This window comes from Physella acuta, unplaced genomic scaffold (genome assembly GCF_028476545.2).
Source record: "Physella acuta isolate Inbredline_101_S28 unplaced genomic scaffold, ASM2847654v3 ptg000290l, whole genome shotgun sequence".
NCBI classification, from domain to species: Eukaryota; Metazoa; Mollusca; class Gastropoda; family Physidae; genus Physella; species Physella acuta.
The window spans coordinates 97,305-119,579 of NW_026731809.1; the positions used below are offsets into that span (position 1 = coordinate 97,305).

The window sequence follows — 22,275 nt, forward strand, 5'->3', positions numbered from 1 at the left end:
ACTTTGTAGTCGATCATACTGTTGATACGGGAGGCTGGAGAGATAGAGGAAACTTTGTAGTCGATCATACTGTTGATACGGGAGGCTGGTGAGATAGAGGAAACTTTGTAGTCGATCATACTGTTGATACGGGAGGCTGGAGAGATAGAGGAAACTTTGTAGTCGATCATACTGTTGATACGGGAGGCTGGAGAGATAGACACAGAGGGAAACTTTGTAGTCGATCATACTGTTGATACGGGAGGCTGGAGAGATAGAGGAAACTTTGTAGTCGATCATACTGTTGATACGGGAGGCTGGAGAGATAGAGGAAACTTTGTAGTCGATCATACTGTTGATACGGGAGGCTGGTGAGATAGAGGAAACTTTGTAGTCGATCATACTGTTGATACGGGAGGCTGGAGAGATAGAGGAAACTTTGTAGTCGATCATACTGTTGATACGGGAGGCTGGAGAGATAGACACAGAGGGAAACTTTGTAGTCGATCATACTGTTGATACGGGAGGCTGGAGAGATAGAGGAAACTTTGTAGTCGATCATACTGTTGATACGGGAGGCTGGAGAGATAGACACAGAGGGAAACTTTGTAGTCGATCATACTGTTGATACGGGAGGCTGGAGAGATAGAGGAAACTTTGTAGTCGATCATACTGTTGATACGGGAGGCTGGAGAGATAGAGGAAACTTTGTAGTCGATCATACTGTTGATACGGGAGGCTGGTGAGATAGAGGAAACTTTGTAGTCGATCATACTGTTGATACGGGAGGCTGGAGAGATAGACACAGAGGGAAACTTTGTAGTCGATCATACTGTTGATACGGGAGGCTGGAGAGATAGAGGAAACTTTGTAGTCGATCATACTGTTGATACGGGAGGCTGGAGAGATAGAGGAAACTTTGTAGTCGATCATACTGTTGATACGGGAGGCTGGAGAGATAGAGGAAACTTTGTAGTCGATCATACTGTTGATATGGGAGGCTGGAGAGATAGACACAGAGGGAAACTTTGTAGTCGATCATACTGTTGATACGGGAGGCTGGAGAGATAGAGGAAACTTTGTAGTCGATCATACTGTTGATACGGGAGGCTGGTGAGATAGAGGAAACTTTGTAGTCGATCATACTGTTGATACGGGAGGCTGGTGAGATAGAGGAAACTTTGTAGTCGATCATACTGTTGATACGGGAGGCTGGAGAGATAGAGGAAACTTTGTAGTCGATCATACTGTTGATACGGGAGGCTGGTGAGATAGAGGAAACTTTGTAGTCGATCATACTGTTGATACGGGAGGCTGGTGAGATAGAGGAAACTTTGTAGTCGATCATACTGTTGATACGGGAGGCTGGAGAGATAGAGGAAACTTTGTAGTCGATCATACTGTTGATACGGGAGGCTGGAGAGATAGACACAGAGGGAAACTTTGTAGTCGATCATACTGTTGATACGGGAGGCTGGAGAGATAGAGGAAACTTTGTAGTCGATCATACTGTTGATACGGGAGGCTGGAGAGATAGACACAGAGGGAAACTTTGTAGTCGATCATACTGTTGATACGGGAGGCTGGAGAGATAGAGGAAACTTTGTAGTCGATCATACTGTTGATACGGGAGGCTGGAGAGATAGAGGAAACTTTGTAGTCGATCATACTGTTGATACGGGAGGCTGGTGAGATAGAGGAAACTTTGTAGTCGATCATACTGTTGATACGGGAGGCTGGAGAGATAGACACAGAGGGAAACTTTGTAGTCGATCATACTGTTGATACGGGAGGCTGGAGAGATAGAGGAAACTTTGTAGTCGATCATACTGTTGATACGGGAGGCTGGAGAGATAGAGGAAACTTTGTAGTCGATCATACTGTTGATACGGGAGGCTGGAGAGATAGACACAGAGGGAAACTTTGTAGTCGATCATACTGTTGATACGGGAGGCTGGAGAGATAGACACAGGGGGAAACTTTGTAGTCGATCATACTGTTGATACGGGAGGCTGGAGAGATAGACACAGGGGGAAACTTTGTAGTCGATCATACTGTTGATACGGGAGGCTGGAGAGATAGAGGAAACTTTGTAGTCGATCATACTGTTGATACGGGAGGCTGGTGAGATAGAGGAAACTTTGTAGTCGATCATACTGTTGATACGGGAGGCTGGTGAGATAGAGGAAACTTTGTAGTCGATCATACTGTTGATACGGGAGGCTGGAGAGATAGAGGAAACTTTGTAGTCGATCATACTGTTGATACGGGAGGCTGGAGAGATAGACACAGGGGGAAACTTTGTAGTCGATCATACTGTTGATACGGGAGGCTGGAGAGATAGAGGAAACTTTGTAGTCGATCATACTGTTGATACGGGAGGCTGGAGAGATAGACACAGGGGGAAACTTTGTAGTCGATCATACTGTTGATACGGGAGGCTGGTGAGATAGAGGAAACTTTGTAGTCGATCATACTGTTGATACGGGAGGCTGGTGAGATAGAGGAAACTTTGTAGTCGATCATACTGTTGATACGGGAGGCTGGAGAGATAGAGGAAACTTTGTAGTCGATCATACTGTTGATACGGGAGGCTGGAGAGATAGACACAGGGGGAAACTTTGTAGTCGATCATACTGTTGATACGGGAGGCTGGAGAGATAGAGGAAACTTTGTAGTCGATCATACTGTTGATACGGGAGGCTGGAGAGATAGACACAGGGGGAAACTTTGTAGTCGATCATACTGTTGATACGGGAGGCTGGAGAGATAGAGGAAACTTTGTAGTCGATCATACTGTTGATACGGGAGGCTGGTGAGATAGAGGAAACTTTGTAGTCGATCATACTGTTGATACGGGAGGCTGGAGAGATAGAGGAAACTTTGTAGTCGATCATACTGTTGATACGGGAGGCTGGAGAGATAGACACAGAGGGAAACTTTGTAGTCGATCATACTGTTGATACGGGAGGCTGGAGAGATAGAGGAAACTTTGTAGTCGATCATACTGTTGATACGGGAGGCTGGAGAGATAGAGGAAACTTTGTAGTCGATCATACTGTTGATACGGGAGGCTGGAGAGATAGACACAGGGGGAAACTTTGTAGTCGATCATACTGTTGATACGGGAGGCTGGAGAGATAGAGGAAACTTTGTAGTCGATCATACTGTTGATACGGGAGGCTGGAGAGATAGAGGAAACTTTGTAGTCGATCATACTGTTGATACGGGAGGCTGGAGAGATAGAGGAAACTTTGTAGTCGATCATACTGTTGATACGGGAGGCTGGAGAGATAGAGGAAACTTTGTAGTCGATCATACTGTTGATACGGGAGGCTGGAGAGATAGAGGAAACTTTGTAGTCGATCATACTGTTGATACGGGAGGCTGGAGAGATAGAGGAAACTTTGTAGTCGATCATACTGTTGATACGGGAGGCTGGAGAGATAGAGGAAACTTTGTAGTCGATCATACTGTTGATACGGGAGGCTGGAGAGATAGAGGAAACTTTGTAGTCGATCATACTGTTGATACGGGAGGCTGGAGAGATAGAGGAAACTTTGTAGTCGATCATACTGTTGATACGGGAGGCTGGAGAGATAGAGGAAACTTTGTAGTCGATCATACTGTTGATACGGGAGGCTGGAGAGATAGAGGAAACTTTGTAGTCGATCATACTGTTGATACGGGAGGCTGGAGAGATAGAGGAAACTTTGTAGTCGATCATACTGTTGATACGGGAGGCTGGTGAGATAGAGGAAACTTTGTAGTCGATCATACTGTTGATACGGGAGGCTGGAGAGATAGAGGAAACTTTGTAGTCGATCATACTGTTGATACGGGAGGCTGGAGAGATAGAGGAAACTTTGTAGTCGATCATACTGTTGATACGGGAGGCTGGAGAGATAGAGGAAACTTTGTAGTCGATCATACTGTTGATACGGGAGGCTGGAGAGATAGAGGAAACTTTGTAGTCGATCATACTGTTGATACGGGAGGCTGGAGAGATAGAGGAAACTTTGTAGTCGATCATACTGTTGATACGGGAGGCTGGAGAGATAGAGGAAACTTTGTAGTCGATCATACTGTTGATACGGGAGGCTGGAGAGATAGAGGAAACTTTGTAGTCGATCATACTGTTGATACGGGAGGCTGGAGAGATAGAGGAAACTTTGTAGTCGATCATACTGTTGATACGGGAGGCTGGAGAGATAGAGGAAACTTTGTAGTCGATCATACTGTTGATACGGGAGGCTGGAGAGATAGAGGAAACTTTGTAGTCGATCATACTGTTGATACGGGAGGCTGGAGAGATAGAGGAAACTTTGTAGTCGATCATACTGTTGATACGGGAGGCTGGAGAGATAGAGGAAACTTTGTAGTCGATCATACTGTTGATACGGGAGGCTGGAGAGATAGAGAAAACTTTGTAGTCGATCATACTGTTGATACGGGAGGCTGGAGAGATAGAGGAAACTTTGTAGTCGATCATACTGTTGATACGGGAGGCTGGAGAGATAGAGGAAACTTTGTAGTCGATCATACTGTTGATACGGGAGGCTGGAGAGATAGAGGAAACTTTGTAGTCGATCATACTGTTGATACGGGAGGCTGGAGAGATAGAGGAAACTTTGTAGTCGATCATACTGTTGATACGGGAGGCTGGAGAGATAGACACAGGGGGAAACTTTGTAGTCGATCATACTGTTGATACGGGAGGCTGGAGAGATAGAGGAAACTTTGTAGTCGATCATACTGTTGATACGGGAGGCTGGAGAGATAGACACAGGGGGAAACTTTGTAGTCGATCATACTGTTGATACGGGAGGCTGGAGAGATAGAGGAAACTTTGTAGTCGATCATACTGTTGATACGGGAGGCTGGAGAGATAGAGGAAACTTTGTAGTCGATCATACTGTTGATACGGGAGGCTGGAGAGATAGAGGAAACTTTGTAGTCGATCATACTGTTGATACGGGAGGCTGGAGAGATAGAGGAAACTTTGTAGTCGATCATACTGTTGATACGGGAGGCTGGAGAGATAGAGGAAACTTTGTAGTCGATCATACTGTTGATACGGGAGGCTGGAGAGATAGAGGAAACTTTGTAGTCGATCATACTGTTGATACGGGAGGCTGGAGAGATAGAGGAAACTTTGTAGTCGATCATACTGTTGATACGGGAGACTGGAGAGATAGAGGAAACTTTGTAGTCGATCATACTGTTGATACGGGAGGCTGGAGAGATAGAGGAAACTTTGTAGTCGATCATACTGTTGATACGGGAGGCTGGAGAGATAGAGGAAACTTTGTAGTCGATCATACTGTTGATACGGGAGGCTGGAGAGATAGACACAGGGGGAAACTTTGTAGTCGATCATACTGTTGATACGGGAGGCTGGAGAGATAGAGGAACCTTTGTAGTCGATCATACTGTTGATACGGGAGGCTGGAGAGATAGACACAGGGGGAAACTTTGTAGTCGATCATACTGTTGATACGGGAGGCTGGAGAGATAGAGAAAACTTTGTAGTCGATCATACTGTTGATACGGGAGGCTGGAGAGATAGAGAAAACTTTGTAGTCGATCATACTGTTGATACGGGAGGCTGGAGAGATAGAGGAAACTTTGTAGTCGATCATACTGTTGATACGGGAGGCTGGAGAGATAGAGGAAACTTTGTAGTCGATCATACTGTTGATACGGGAGGCTGGAGAGATAGAGAAAACTTTGTAGTCGATCATACTGTTGATACGGGAGGCTGGAGAGATAGACACAGGGGGAAACTTTGTAGTCGATCATACTGTTGATACGGGAGGCTGGAGAGATAGAGGAAACTTTGTAGTCGATCATACTGTTGATACGGGAGGCTGGAGAGATAGAGGAAACTTTGTAGTCGATCATACTGTTGATACGGGAGGCTGGAGAGATAGAGAAAACTTTGTAGTCGATCATACTGTTGATACGGGAGGCTGGAGAGATAGACACAGGGGGAAACTTTGTAGTCGATCATACTGTTGATACGGGAGGCTGGAGAGATAGAGGAAACTTTGTAGTCGATCATACTGTTGATACGGGAGGCTGGAGAGATAGAGGAAACTTTGTAGTCGATCATACTGTTGATACGGGAGGCTGGAGAGATAGAGGAAACTTTGTAGTCGATCATACTGTTGATACGGGAGGCTGGAGAGATAGAGGAAACTTTGTAGTCGATCATACTGTTGATACGGGAGGCTGGAGAGATAGAGGAAACTTTGTAGTCGATCATACTGTTGATACGGGAGGCTGGAGAGATAGAGGAAACTTTGTAGTCGATCATACTGTTGATACGGGAGGCTGGAGAGATAGAGGAAACTTTGTAGTCGATCATACTGTTGATACGGGAGACTGGAGAGATAGAGGAAACTTTGTAGTCGATCATACTGTTGATACGGGAGGCTGGAGAGATAGAGGAAACTTTGTAGTCGATCATACTGTTGATACGGGAGGCTGGAGAGATAGAGGAAACTTTGTAGTCGATCATACTGTTGATACGGGAGGCTGGAGAGATAGACACAGGGGGAAACTTTGTAGTCGATCATACTGTTGATACGGGAGGCTGGAGAGATAGAGGAACCTTTGTAGTCGATCATACTGTTGATACGGGAGGCTGGAGAGATAGACACAGGGGGAAACTTTGTAGTCGATCATACTGTTGATACGGGAGGCTGGAGAGATAGAGAAAACTTTGTAGTCGATCATACTGTTGATACGGGAGGCTGGAGAGATAGAGAAAACTTTGTAGTCGATCATACTGTTGATACGGGAGGCTGGAGAGATAGAGGAAACTTTGTAGTCGATCATACTGTTGATACGGGAGGCTGGAGAGATAGAGGAAACTTTGTAGTCGATCATACTGTTGATACGGGAGGCTGGAGAGATAGAGAAAACTTTGTAGTCGATCATACTGTTGATACGGGAGGCTGGGATAGATAGAGGAAACTTTGTAGTCGATCATACTGTTGATACGGGAGGCTGGAGAGATAGAGGAAACTTTGTAGTCGATCATACTGTTGATACGGGAGGCTGGAGAGATAGAGGAAACTTTATAGTCGATCATACTGTTGATACGGGAGGCTGGAGAGATAGAGGAAACTTTGTAGTCGATCATACTGTTGATACGGGAGGCTGGAGAGATAGAGGAAACTTTGTAGTCGATCATACTGTTGATACGGGAGGCTGGAGAGATAGAGGAAACTTTGTAGTTGATCATACTGTTGATACGGGAGGCTGGAGAGATAGAGGAAACTTTGTAGTCGATCATACTGTTGATACGGGAGGCTGGAGACATAGAGGAAACTTTGTAGTCGATCATACTGTTGATACGGGAGGCTGGAGAGATAGAGGAAACTTTGTAGTCGATCATACTGTTGATACGGGAGGCTGGAGAGATAGAGGAAACTTTGTAGTCGATCATACTGTTGATACGGGAGGCTGGAGAGATAGACACAGGGGGAAACTTTGTAGTCGATCATACTGTTGATACGGGAGGCTGGAGAGATAGACACAGGGGGAAACTTTGTAGTCGATCATACTGTTGATACGGGAGGCTGGAGAGATAGACACAGGGGGAAACTTTGTAGTCGATCATACTGTTGATACGGGAGGCTGGAGAGATAGAGGAAACTTTGTAGTCGATCATACTGTTGATACGGGAGGCTGGAGAGATAGAGGAAACTTTGTAGTCGATCATACTGTTGATACGGGAGGCTGGAGAGATAGAGGAAACTTTGTAGTCGATCATACTGTTGATACGGGAGGCTGGAGAGATAGAGGAAACTTTGTAGTCGATCATACTGTTGATACGGGAGGCTGGAGAGATAGAGGAAACTTTGTAGTCGATCATACTGTTGATACGGGAGGCTGGAGAGATAGAGGAAACTTTGTAGTCGATCATACTGTTGATACGGGAGACTGGTGAGATAGAGGAAACTTTGTAGTCGATCATACTGTTGATACGGGAGGCTGGAGAGATAGAGGAAACTTTGTAGTCGATCATACTGTTGATACGGGAGGCTGGAGAGATAGAGGAAACTTTGTAGTCGATCATACTGTTGATACGGGAGGCTGGAGAGATAGAGAAAACTTTGTAGTCGATCATACTGTTGATACGGGAGGCTGGAGAGATAGAGGAAACTTTGTAGTCGATCATACTGTTGATACGGGAGGCTGGAGAGATAGACACAGGGGGAAACTTTGTAGTCGATCATACTGTTGATACGGGAGGCTGGAGAGATAGAGGAAACTTTGTAGTCGATCATACTGTTGATACGGGAGGCTGGAGAGATAGAGGGGGGACTGAAATTTGATAGATTAGGCTATCCGTGGATAGGAAGTGACCTGTGACCTGTGACCTGTGACCTGTGACCTGGTAGGCATTTGTATGACGTAAAAGCATCTTGAGTGACGTAATCAACATTTCATATTGCTTAACAAATAAACAGACGGGTATTAATTTGAGTAAAATTCTTAAATTTTAACATGAGTCTTATATATATATATATATATATATATATATATATATATATATATATATATATATATATATATATATATATATATATATATATATATGTATATATATATATATATATATTGTATATGTTTCAACTCACCTGCTTCTATGCAGTCAGGCGTCAAACAGAACTCTGAAAAAATAATTATACAAATTTATACAAAATGTTAAACAGAACTCATCAGAAGACATCCGAGACAAACGTCCATCAGCAAAAACTGACAGCTCTGCAAACGTTTGGTCCCTACTGTTTCTCAGACCAGTCAGCTTAATTCTAGATCATTCTATCCTATTCTAGTCTAACCTACAACTGACCCGTAACAAGGACAATGACTGACACCCATGCTAACATGACCTTTTTGATCCTGCATTGTAGTCTCTTCTGTTTTGTCTGTCTGTAAAAATGCTGTGTCCTTAACATTGCCCAACCAGGCAGGTTTCCCCATGGTGGTGAGGACAATCAGCGCGACAAAAACAGCAACCAGAGCAGCAAACACCACCAGCAACAGCAGCAGTAGAACCTTCTCTCGCCGTGTCTCTATGCAGCATCGTGTGCGGGTGAAACTTTGGATATTTAAATTTAAAAAAAAAACAACTATAAATTATTTACAGACTTGCATGAACAAAGTATGATCAAATATAACAAAACAGAATACGTCTCAATATTTTTTTCAAAATTTTTTGGAAACTTTACCAATACGCCGTTCCTGAATGGCTTTACGAGAATACAACAATGAAACATTATTCATTAATATTTACAATAAATGTGTCTACGTAGTGGCCATGTATTGATAAAAATTTAGTAAAACTTTGTGTAATTTATTCGCTTCTATAATTCTTGGTTAAAAATTAATTAATTTTAAAACAGCAGAAATTGTTTTATTTTATTAGCATCTTCCTTTTGACATACTAGCATAATGTTTAGTATCAACTTGTATAACATTATTTACACATTTTGGACTTGTTAGTATTAAGAGCTAGAACGTTCAGTGTAATATATTACGTTATTTCCTCAATCAATTTGAGATCACTTGACTTTAGTTTCTGACTCGAAGGCCTGGCATCTGAGTTCTCCATCGTGTAAGTCCAAGATCTGTTGCTGCCAGAAATATAAACAAATGTCGATGTTTAAACATAACATTTTATAAATAAATAAACAGACAAGATTTTCTAATTTCAACTGAGCTGTCCACTTTAAGTCAATTGAAATTACTGAAGCAAATTAGTTTTGAAATTAGCTTACCAGTGTTAAAAAACCGACAACTTTACTGTTTTAGTATCTGACGTGAAATCAGTAGTGTAAAACACCGACAGCTTTAATCTGTCCATTAATCCGGTTAGTGTTAAAAAAAACAAGAGATGCTCTGTGTTATAGGTTCCACCCGACTTGCTACCTTTGATGTAACTTGGCAACCGGTGCCCATTGAAGTGTTGGTTGTTAGAAATGTTAAGAAAATATTTGTAATCTCTACAGATACTACAATGTCTTCTTTGTTAACAGAGATTCGACTACAATTAGAGACACGCATACACACACACGCAGGCTTATATACACACACACGCACCAATAATCAAACACACACACACCATTATACACACACGCGCACCAATACTGAAACACACACACACATACGACACGCCTAGACAGACGACTAATTCATGTGAGAAATGTATGGGGAAGATGTGACAATTATTCGCACAAAGAACCTTTGACACATCCTAACTGGATGATGAACGGGGTCTACAACTTACCTGTAGCTACCTGCTGACTGTGACCACATCTCTATTCACCTGTCTGTATAGAGCTTAATAAAAAACACTCGGTAAATACGTAATGCCTGTAGATTGCTCGTTGTTTCTTATTGTGTTTGTGATTTTTGTACAATGTGCGGTCTCTCTCTAGCATCCACCTTGACCTTCAGCGATTCTATGAGAAATAACCTTGACATTTCTTATGTCAGGTAACCAATGGAAGGTATGACAAACGCAGGGCACATATTAGGTGTGACATATAACAAATGTCCAGTATGTAATTTGTTATGCAAAATATTTAGTATGTAGTCATGTTATGCAAACTATCAAGTATGTAATTTGTTATGCAAAATATTCAGTATGTAATTTGTTATGCAAAATATTTAGTATGTAGTCATGTTATGCAAACTATCAAGTATGTAATTTGTTATGCAAAATATCCAGTATGTAATTTGTTATGCAAAATATTTAGTATGTAATTTGTTATGCAAAATATCTAGTATGTAGTCTTGTTATGCTTTGTATTTAAATTTACGTTTATCGTTTTACGTCATTTGTTATGCGAAATATCTAGTATGGAGTCTTGTTATGCAAAATATCCAGTATGTAATTTGTTATGCAAAATATCTAGTATGTAGTCTTGTTATGCTTTGTATTTAAACTTACGTTTATCGTTTTACGTCATTCGACAGTCCATACGTGTATGCCATTTTTAGATTTAATGTTTTTAAATTCTTTAGATCAGTTAAAATAATACATTATTCAACACATCTCTAATGTGATAGCTAAACTTAAGAAAGGTAAAGTTAGAGTGCCCCATGTGTTTTGTGCACAAACGGTAATAGATGAAAGCCATAGTAATGGATTATAGATGAATGTTGATGTTATATGTAAAATTTAATTTCGTTTTCCATAGTAAAATTAACTTTCTTTAATAAAAATAAAATAAAAATAAAAATCGAAGCTTATTTTATAGAGTTGGGTTTATGTATTGTTCTGGGTTCAAGATTTCAAATTGGGCTTAAGGTTAGTTTATAAATGGATGCTTTAATAAATGGAGATGAAGTTTTTAGCTGACTTGAAAGGATTAAGTTTAGGGTTATAGTGAGGATTATAAATGTATGTTAAGGCTCATGTTAAATCTCATATAAAGTTTTGATGTTTCGTGTTTAGATTTGTGTTTAGGAGTTTAACTCAATTTAATACACGTGTGATAATTTGTTGATCAATACGAAATGTTTTTTACGTCACTCAAGATGCTTTTACGTCATACAAATGCCTACTAGGTCACAGGTGACTTCCTATTCACGGATAGCCTAATCTGTAAAATTTCAGCCCCCCCCCCCACCCCATCCCAGATGAGGGATGTAAGTTATATAGCTAGTTGCATGAATTCGGTCCATATATCTGGAAAAATATTAACCAAAACCTTTTTAACAATAATCGTAGGTTAATTTACATTGGGTCATTATACTGGCAAATACCATCCGAATCATGCCACGTAATGGGAGGCCACTCTAACACATTCTCTCTTTCTATTCTTAGTGCCTACACATTATTTTAGACGACAGCGTCACAATTATACCGACAAATTGCAATAAAAAATGATTAAATAGTCCATGATATTTAGAAATACGAATACACTACTTCTCTATAATATTTTTTAAAAAAATGTTAACCATCTTTATTTTTTCTGCATGGAAAGTTCTTCCAAGAAGATAAATATTGTTTCCCCACTCCCAATATCAAACCTCCAACGATCCAAAAATAGACTTCAACAGTATTTGCATTCTGGTTTTAATTCTAATATATTATTATTTTCAAAGAAACATAATATAATAAATAGTCTTTAATAAGCTCTAAACGCCAACAAAACTACTGTTTAGGATAATCAATTACATCGAGAGTTATTAAAGCAGACTCTAAAATTGTTAGTTTGCTATTTTTTTTAAATGTAAAACAATAAACATAACGTCAAACACATCACCGTTTATGCTCTAATTCACTCGTTTACTGTCTAAACAGTTTAACAGACGTACATTCGGACAAAATTTTTTACATGAACAGAATAATAGCCCAATAATAATCTAACAAGTAATGCATTACAAATAATTCCAAAAGCTTATGTAACAATAAAGAAATGACTGAAGCAAACTTGCACAATAAAATCACCAATTATTGTTTTACTGGTGTCACCCCCCCCCCTACACCCACTTTCACACTCAGCTACTGTTGAGTGGGGATTTAGCAGCATTGATAAGTGTTTCTTCCAGACTTTTTACTCCGGGTGGCACTTGAAATTTTTTTTTGGGGGGGGGGGGGGCGGACACTGTTAAAAGTATATATTTTCTATATAAATTCCATTTCGTTTGGGGGGGGGGAGGGCGGGAGAGGGCATAGATGCCAGGAAGAAATTCTTATTGATAAGTTACGTAGTTGTCAATCATCCAATAAAATGTTAATTTGCATATTTCCAATGTGGTATCACCCCAACCACCTCGGTTTATTATTTTTTTATTAGTACATTCTTTGTCCGTGAAAGTTGTTTTACCAGACTCCTACCCTTTGGTCTTATAGCGTCTATTCGTGAACACATCATATTATTCCACCTATATATTTAAGTTAAGTGAAGAAAAGAATTGTTTTCATAATAAATTTTTAGAGGTTGTGTAACCCCATCGTGGCCACTGATTGACGATCAGTTTTTGAAAAAAATCAACGTCACATTTTTTTGACCTTTTGTAAATTTTGCAGTTGGTGTCATCCTCCCCCCCCCCCCCGGGGGGGATTTAGCTTTAATTTATCCACACTTAATAGTAAAGATGTTGATCTCAAGTCGGTTATAAAGTCGGCTACAGCTGCATGTAACGTTGTTTTCTCTATACTTTAAGCACGTTTAAGTCATGGTGCTACCCCATGGAGGGACTGGTCACTTGGTGCACCGTCTAATCTGAATGAGTGGACTGGACAACTCACACAATTTTATTTGGTTTTTGAGAAAAATGAAAAAAAAAATCGATAATAGTTTTCTCATGGGGTAATGGCCACAGCGGGTGTAGTGACTTTTACCACATCCCTACACACTACATCTGCCCACTCCCACTTCACCAAACGCTACACGTGACCACTACCACATCACCAGTTCTGTCCACAACCACATGACCATATCTGAGCACAACCACATCACCACACACTACACTTGTCCACTACCACGTCACCACACGTCCCATCTAACCATCACCACACACCACATCAGTCCACAACCACATCACCACACGCCCGATCTAACCATCACCACACACCACATCAGTCCACAACCACATCACCACACACCACATCAGTCCACAACCACATCACCACACACCACATCAGTCCACAACCACATCACCACACACCACATCAGTCCACAACCACATCACCACACACCACATCAGTCCACAACCACATCACCACACACCACATCAGTCCACAACCACATCACCACACACCACATCAGTCCACAACCACATCACCACACGCCCGATCTAACCATCACCACACACCACATCACTCCACAACCACATCACCACACACCACATCAGTCCACAACCACATCACCACACGCCACATCTGAGCACAACCACATCACAACACGCCCGATCTAACCATCACCACATCACCACACGCCCGATCTAACCATCACCACACACCACATCAGTCCACAACCACATAACCACACACCACATCAGTCCACAACCACATCACCACACACTACATCTGTCCACAACCACATCACCACACACTACACTTGTCCACTGGATTCATGTAAGACCCAACTGGACAGTTGAACTCTTTAGAAAACTCGGGGAAATTTTGTGCTGGTCCGTTGGCCCTGGGTAAAAAATAATCACAAACTTTTAATTTCAAAGGTTTCAAATGGTATATACTGGTATACATTCACAGTCACACACATACACACAAATAAATGCACACACATGCACGATTGCCAACTGACCTGAATATCGAGAGACTGTGAACGTCGTAGTTCATTAGAAGAATTGTTTGGGCGTCTGTGTTGGTCTGGCACCAGGTCTGTAGGGGGGGGGGGGGGGGGGGGGGGGAGGGGAGAAGTTAAGAATGGTATTATAATACATTTCTCAAAGTTTTAGTCCGGCTCCTAATCAATGTGACTACCATCAAATTACTATCGCTGTAGATGTGAACGACTGGTCAATCCAAAGCTTTTTCTGATCTACCGATTACACAAACACGGCCTGAACATGTACCAATAAAAACAAAGTTTTCTCCCATACCTGAGCCTGACTGATGAAGTACAGCTGGTTGTTGGTAAAGTTTAACCCCGGCAATCTTGGCTCTTCTCTCCCTTGTTTCGTCACCCAGTTCCTATAGGCCTGCAGGGGACAGAATGTAGCACTTATGTGTATATATATATATATATATATATATATATATATATATATATATATATATATATATATATATATATATATATATATATACATACATATATACATATATATATATATTATATATATATATATTTATTTATTTATTTATTTATTTATTTATTTATTTATTTATTTATTTATTTATTTATTTATTTATTTATTTATTTATTTATTTATTTATTTATTTATTTATTTATTTATTTAGTTATTTAGTTATTTATTTATTTATTTATTTATTTATTTATTTATTTATTTATTTATACGTAAAGGCTAAAAGTTAATATGAAGGAAAATGCTTAAATGCTTAAATGATTTATTATGAAAGATCAGTTGTTTTTTTTTAAATACAGATATTTAAACAAGTAGCGTCTCCTCTAACTTATAGAGTCTAGTGAGTGGACGAGTTCCGTCCAGCAGACAGTGACGTATTACCCGGTATGAATGTTTGATGCCTCCATTGTCTGCGATGTTCTCTCCCTGTGTCGTCACGCCATTGACCTGAGAGGGGGGGGGGGGGAGATTTTTTTTTATTACACAAAGTTTGATCAAGAGTTCTCTTTCCTCGTAGTATTATACTAGACTACCCGTCATCCGTTGGATAACTGTGGGTTTCGGGGGTCATCCATCAAAAAACATCACGTCTGTCACTCAGAGGCGTAGCGACCCTTCCCGGCGCCCGGGGACAAACTTTTCGATTTGAACCCCCCCCCCCCTCCCCCCCCGCAAGATTTCGATTTGCAACCCCCCCCCCCCTCAAACTTGATGTGCACCCACCCCCCTCAAGATTTCGATTTGCACCCCCCCCCCCTCAACCTTTCAATTTATTTTTCCATTTTGGCGCCCTCTAAGGTCGGCGCCCGGGGACATATGCCCCCCCCCCCCCCCCCTCGCTACGCTACTGCAGTGTCACTTATCGTCACAAAAAACAGACCCCATATTCAAAAATATGTTTTTTTTTATCTTTTAAAAACACCGAAAACACCGATTTCGGACTATCCCTTCATATACTGACGTCACAGGTGACCTACTCAACTCTACTTCACCTGCCCAGTGTCCCGCCAAGTCGCAGACAACATGTTTTTATCGGTTTAAAAACGATTCCAGCCGAGCATGTCTCTGACCACACTATCCCTTCATATGCTTAGGACAAAGAAAAAGATGAACTCTACTTCACCTGCCCTGTATCCCGCCAAGTTCAGATAGGCAACTTTATCATTCACATCTAAAAAAGTTAAAAAATAAATTGAAAAAAAAAATCATCATTGACGTATTGGTCTAGAACCTGTGCAACCCGCATGAGAGCCGAATACACTAACAACTTAGCTATTTAGTCGTAACGTCACAGATTAATTTTTATACTATACTTTAATACTTTGAGTCTCCTTATGCAACTTGAGTTACGCGCATAGATCTAGATCTAAGTCTAGAGTAGTAGTAACTTTCAAATTAAATTTTATCTTAAAATAGCCAAACAAAGATTTATATAAAATAAAGAAGGTCTGAAATTATCTAGATCTAGATCTAGATTCTACGACTCGTTTGCATAAGTCTAGAATCTAGTAGATCTAGATCTATTTGCGTAACTCTTGCTAGATCTAGGTCTAGATCTAGAATCTAGAAATTCTAGATCTAGAATCTAGAATCTAGATAGGTATATCACAAAGATTTATATCAAGTATTTAAGGACTAAAAATGTATTATGATTATAAAATGGATTGTATTTTTATTTACTTAATCTTTGGTATGTATCTAATTAATCTTTTGTTTGACCTAGATTCTAGATCTAGATATATAAATAACTTGCTTTGCCACATGATAGATCTATAAATAACTGTCTTGGTCAGATTGTAGAGAAATTTATTGTAAAACTAAATGAAAAAGACAGTTAAAAATTTATATAGGTGTTGGAACGTAATAAAAACAGCAAACGGACGTATTGTTAAAGTTGTGGCCGACAGAAAATTAGATTTAGAAGGCGTTAAACTTTTGAATGGGCCTATGATGGAAGCCGCCATTTCATTGTTATGAAAAGTAAACAAAAAATGTGACGTCACTGTTTCGTCGACTCTAGTGGTTTTTCTAATCTTTTAAAAAAAATGTGGTTAATCTACCTATGAATAAATCAATAAATTAATTAAGGTCTTTAAATAAATTTGTTATTAACAGTCTGTCTTAAAACAAAAATTGTTCTCTACCTACATACTATTTTACAGCTCTCCACGATGAGTAGAACCATTTGATATAGTAAATCAGACAAACAAATAAATATTCAAACATGTAAACAAACTTGAGTTTTAGTAGTATATAGATAGATTATAACACGCTGTTACTTAATCCCTCCCCATTTTTTTTCATCCGTTAGATGGTTTGTATTCTACTGCATCACTGGTGATGCTTTTTAAAAACGTTTCTAGCGATGGGAAAATAAAGTTTTATTAATTAAAAGATATCGGCATTTTATATTGTGAAGTAGAACGCTGTACACTTCATGTAAGAAACGGCCTTTCAATAATCTTTTCACAGAGCAATAACTGTAGATAAAACAAAATCTGATATAGCATTAGACTAAATGTCTTTAAAACAGACATTCATTAATCTTTATAGAAAATGATTCAATAAAAACAAAATACTGTATCAGAAAAGAAACCTGCAGTGGGTCATTATAGATGATTTTTATCTATTATATTTTAACAACGGCTCTATAGTAAAAAATGGAGCTGTATCTAATTTTGTATCAATGTTCTCACGTGATAAGTCTTAGCCAGTGCTTGTATAGTGTAGTTCCCATACTGATTGATAAGACATTCCTTTTTTCGATTGAATGCCTCCAGAGTTTCAGTCGACCACCAATTCTCTACGTCACCGTATTTGTTCATCTCCCTACCTGTCAGAGGGGGCAGTTATATACAGGACGACCATTAAACAACAAAATTACCAGTCATTCAGAATGTAAATAGCTAAATAAAAAATAATATTAAAAAATATAAATAATTAAAATAGATAATAAATACCAATTTGAAGTAAACTTTAACGTAACTAGTTCTAAATCTTAAAGGCTATTTATTTGGAAAAATGAAAACCAAATAAATAAAATGTGAGCAAGCTATGCATCTTTGTGAGACCGTTAAATCTACCTTGATCATCGAATCCATGAGTTATTTCGTGAGCAATGAACATGCCGATTACTCCATAATTCAAATACCTGGTTGTTTGATCATATAGCATAGTTATATTATAATCTCTCTCTCTGTATATATATATATATATATATATATATATATATATATATATATATATATATATATATATATATATATATATATATATATATGTATATATATATACATATATACATATATATATATATATATACATAGACACGTTATATATATATATATATATATATATATATATATATATATATATATATATATATATATATGTATGTATATATATATATATATATATATATATATATATATATATATATATATATATATATATATATATATGATGTAGAAGCAGAACAAATAAAATTTAGACATATAGAGTAATTTATGTACCCATGTTTAGATCCCTTACCTACACTAAATTGTTGCCAGTTTTAGGAAAACTTGTGATTGTAAACATTTGAACTTACATTGGATACGACTTTTTAAATAGTGGCGGCAACAAAATCCCAGTCATTATAGCTAGAACAAAATGAAATTAATTCTAATTGATAATTTATTAAACCATTTTGGTTTATGGGAATCTTTATATATAAATTTATATATATATATAATATATATATATATATATATATATATATATATATATATATATATATATATATATATATATATCGATGGTCTCGGTCGCAAACCGTCTAACTCAAAAAAATTCGATTTTCTTTTTTTTACATAAATCAAAAGCCAGTATGAGTCCCCCATAATGCCTGAAAATATTAGAGAAATCTGTAGAATGATTATTGATATATCATTTGAACAAACCGCCTATTATTTCAAGCGCTAAAAATCTCGGCGCAAAACGAATATCGCTATATTTGTCAGTACACTTTTGATCGGGAACGCAGTCGCACGCCGCAATCACACAATTTTACAGCACAACAGTCACAGTACTTATAGGTAAGGATATTTGATTAATTATGTTCAGATATTCTATTACATTTTATCATTTTAAAGAATAATAAACAAATAGTATTTGTTTAATATAGCCTATTTCCAGATTTCCAATAACCAAACTGATTTGTTTACAATTTTTAGGCTAAAAGAATGCTTTGAAACTAGATCTTCATTCTAGAATCTAAATATCAATCAAAACAATATTATTCGAATTATATTTCCACAAGATTGTGCAATAAATTTAATTACTGTTAATTCACTACTAGCTTTAGATTGAGGGTTCAGCTACGTGTTAAGAAATATTTATATGGTAGGTTACAAAATGTTTTGCGTACATGTTCAACGAGCTGGTTAGTTGTCTTTAGAAAAGCTTTTATGATTAATTTTTCAACAGACAAGCCTACCTCAACACACCAGATTCTCTCAACAGATTAGCCTCTCTCAACACACCAGCCTCTCTCAACACACAAGTCTTAGAACATAACAGACCAGCCTCTCTGAACAGACCAGCCTCTCAACATATCAGCCTCTCTCAACAGATTAGCCTCTCTCAACAGACCAGCCTCTCTCAACAGACCAGCCTCTCTCAACAGACCAGCCTCTCTCAACAGACCAGCCTCTCTCAACAGACCAGCCTCTCTCAACAGACCAGCCTCTCTCAACAGACCAGCCTCTCAACAGACCAGCCTCTCTTAACAGATCAGCCTCTCTCAACATATCAGCATCTCTCAACAGACCAGCCTCTCAAAGACCAGCCTCTCTCAACATATCAGCCTCTCTCAACATACCAGCCTCTCTCAAAAGACCTGCCTCTCTCAACAGACCAGCCTCTCTCAACAGACCAGCCTCTCTCAACAGACCAGCCTCTCAACATATCAGCCTCTCTCAACACACCAGTCTTACCATACAAGACACCAGCATCTCTCAACAGACCAGCTTCTCTCAACAGACCAGCCTCTCTCAACAGACCAGCCTCTCTCAACAGACCAGCCTCTCAACATATCAGCCTCTCTCAACACACCAGTCTTACCATACAAGACACCAGCATCTCTCAACTGACCAATCTTAAAAGCACCAGCCTCTCTCAACAGACAAGCCTCTCTCAACAGACCAGCCTCTCTCAACAGACCAGCCTCTCTCAACAGACCAGCCTCTCTCAACAGACCAGCCTCTCTCAACAGACCAGCCTCTCTCAACAGACCAGCCTCTCTAAACAGACCAGCCTCTCTCAACAGATTAGCCTCTCCCAACAGACCAGATTCTCTCAACAGACCAGCCTCTCTCAACAGACCAGCCTCTCTCAACAGACCAGCCTCTCTCAACAGACCAGTCTTACCATACAAGACACCAGCATCTCTCAACTGACCAATCTTTAAGGAACCAGCATCTCTCAACTGACCAGCCTTTCACAACAGACCAGTATTAACATAGAAAAGACCAAACTCTCTTCAATGACCAATCTTACCATATAGGAAACTAGAATATCTCAACATAAATCTAACCCTCTAAGACACCAGCAACTCAACAGACCAGCCTCTCTCAACAGACCATTCTTACCATACAAGAGACCAGTCTCTCTCAGCAAACCAGTCGTAATATACAAAAGACCAAACTCTCTCAACACACCAGTCTTACCAAACAAGTCACCAGCCTTTCTCAACAGACCAGTTGTAACATACAATAGACCAGCCTCACATAACAGACAATAGACACCAGCCACCCTCAAAAAGACCAGTATTACCATACAAGAGACCAGCCGATCTCAAAAGACCAGTCAGACCTATCAAGAATTCAAAGCGACAGATATTCGTGCACTGCAGTACAAGCCTGATGCTACTGTCTACTTCAAAGTGAATTAGCAAATAGCTGGCAATTGCTAAGCTAGGGTCGTAAGATTATGATCTCATCTGTAGCCCCTGACAAGTTGTACAAGAGCAGAAAACAAAGATAAAAGCTGTCATATATGAGCACCTAAAAGCAAGTTATAAATTCACATTTTTGTGATGATTTGCCTGATTTTAAAAATATGTTGCCATTTTAATGTCTCTTCGTGTGACGTTTATTTAAAGAATAAATTTAAAAAATAAATACATTGTTTTTGTTACATTTTGTCAAAACATTAAGTCATTATTAATGTGATTAAAGTGTTATGTCTCATTCATAATATATCTGAAAATAAGGTATATATTTTTACTGTTGTCATTCTACAAACCCAGCACCCACTAGATTTAGTAAAATAAACTGTGAGAATAGAAAGATGTTATAAATAAAGCATAACCATCAACAGTTAATTAACAAGTCTAGTGCTAAATACAGCCATAATGAATAAACAGTCGAAAGCGATAAAGCAATATTAACACATCTCTACTAAAATTAAACTGACCTCATAAAGTAGAATAAACTCAAATAATTAAAATATGAGCCCAAAACTATAATCTAAATATTATGAACTGTTAATTATAACTTAAAAGCATAAACATAACTAAAACACGTTCATTGGACAAAACGAACGAACGCGGCTGAGACCGAAATTCTCGGATCAAAACAGCTAAGTCTGCGCGCGCACAGATAGACGGTTTGCACCGAGAATTTTAGACCGAGCAAACCGTCTATCTTTTAAAACCTGCTATAATTTTGTAAATATTAACCTAACTCATTTTAAAACGCTATAGTATAGTCGGTAGAGAGAGTCTTCGCAAATATGATTAAAAATAGTTTGTATTAAAGCGATCAACAAACAAATAATCAGTTTTTTTTGTCTCTCCTGTAAAATTTACATTTTTGGAGTTAGACGGTTTGCGACCGAGACCATCGATATATATATATATATATATATATATATATATATATATATATATATATATATATATATATATATATATATATATATATATATACAAATATATATATATATATATATATATATATATATATATATATATATATATATATATACAAATATATATATATATATATATATATATATATATATATATATATGTATGTGTTTATTTATATACATATAAGTACTCTAAAGCTATTCAAACAGACAAATTATAGTTATGTATTATGTATTATTACTGTATAATTACTATAAAACGTGTTTGAATGTTTAGATATGTGTCAATACTTTACCAAAACTTACTTACCAATGGTGTTTGAATCAGACAAATAACTTCCTTTAAGATCAATGGCACTGAAGGAGGAGCTTCAAATGTAAATAAAACGTTACAAAGATCTTTTGAAATGATTTAAGTTTATTTATTTTTATGTTACTGTTTTTTTTTAAATGTGAAAGCACATCAATAAATATTTTCACAATTTAGATGAGATTTTTTAATTCTCTCTCTGAAAGTTCTTCTTATTTTCAAAGATTTTTAAAAAAATATGAAGCAACATATATTTGTTTTTCAGCGAA

At 38.5% G+C, this 22,275-nt stretch overlaps 1 protein-coding gene across 1 annotated transcript; it reads right to left on the reverse strand.

The window, feature by feature from the left end:
• Positions 1-14,041: 14,041 nt before the first annotated feature.
• LOC131939693 (endothelin-converting enzyme homolog) lies at positions 14,042-22,037 on the reverse strand. The gene is made up of 7 exons (XM_059298153.1): positions 22,007-22,037; positions 18,374-18,425; positions 17,868-17,935; positions 17,481-17,617; positions 14,578-14,676; positions 14,280-14,356; positions 14,042-14,156 (listed from the first exon to the last, which is right to left on the reverse strand). The coding sequence occupies exons 2-7, from the start codon at positions 18,418-18,420 to the stop codon at positions 14,057-14,059; spliced, it is 528 nt and encodes a 175-aa protein (XP_059154136.1). The 5' UTR covers positions 18,421-18,425; positions 22,007-22,037; the 3' UTR covers positions 14,042-14,056.
• Between the last annotated feature and the right edge of the window lie 238 nt (positions 22,038-22,275).

What these genes read in the sequence shown, in the direction of transcription:
- LOC131939693 (XM_059298153.1), bottom strand. Translation starts at nt 18,420, where the DNA reads ATGACTGGGATTTTGTTGCCGCCACTATTTAAAAAGTCGTATCCAAT. An exon ending in CACTGGCTAAGACTTATCAC is followed by an intron (nt 14,677 to 17,480) that starts GTGAGAACATTG and finishes TGTCCCCTGCAG; the next exon opens with GCCTATAGGAACTGGGTGAC. An exon ending in ACTTCATCAGTCAGGCTCAG is followed by an intron (nt 14,357 to 14,577) that starts GTATGGGAGAAA and finishes CCCCCCCTACAG; the next exon opens with ACCTGGTGCCAGACCAACAC.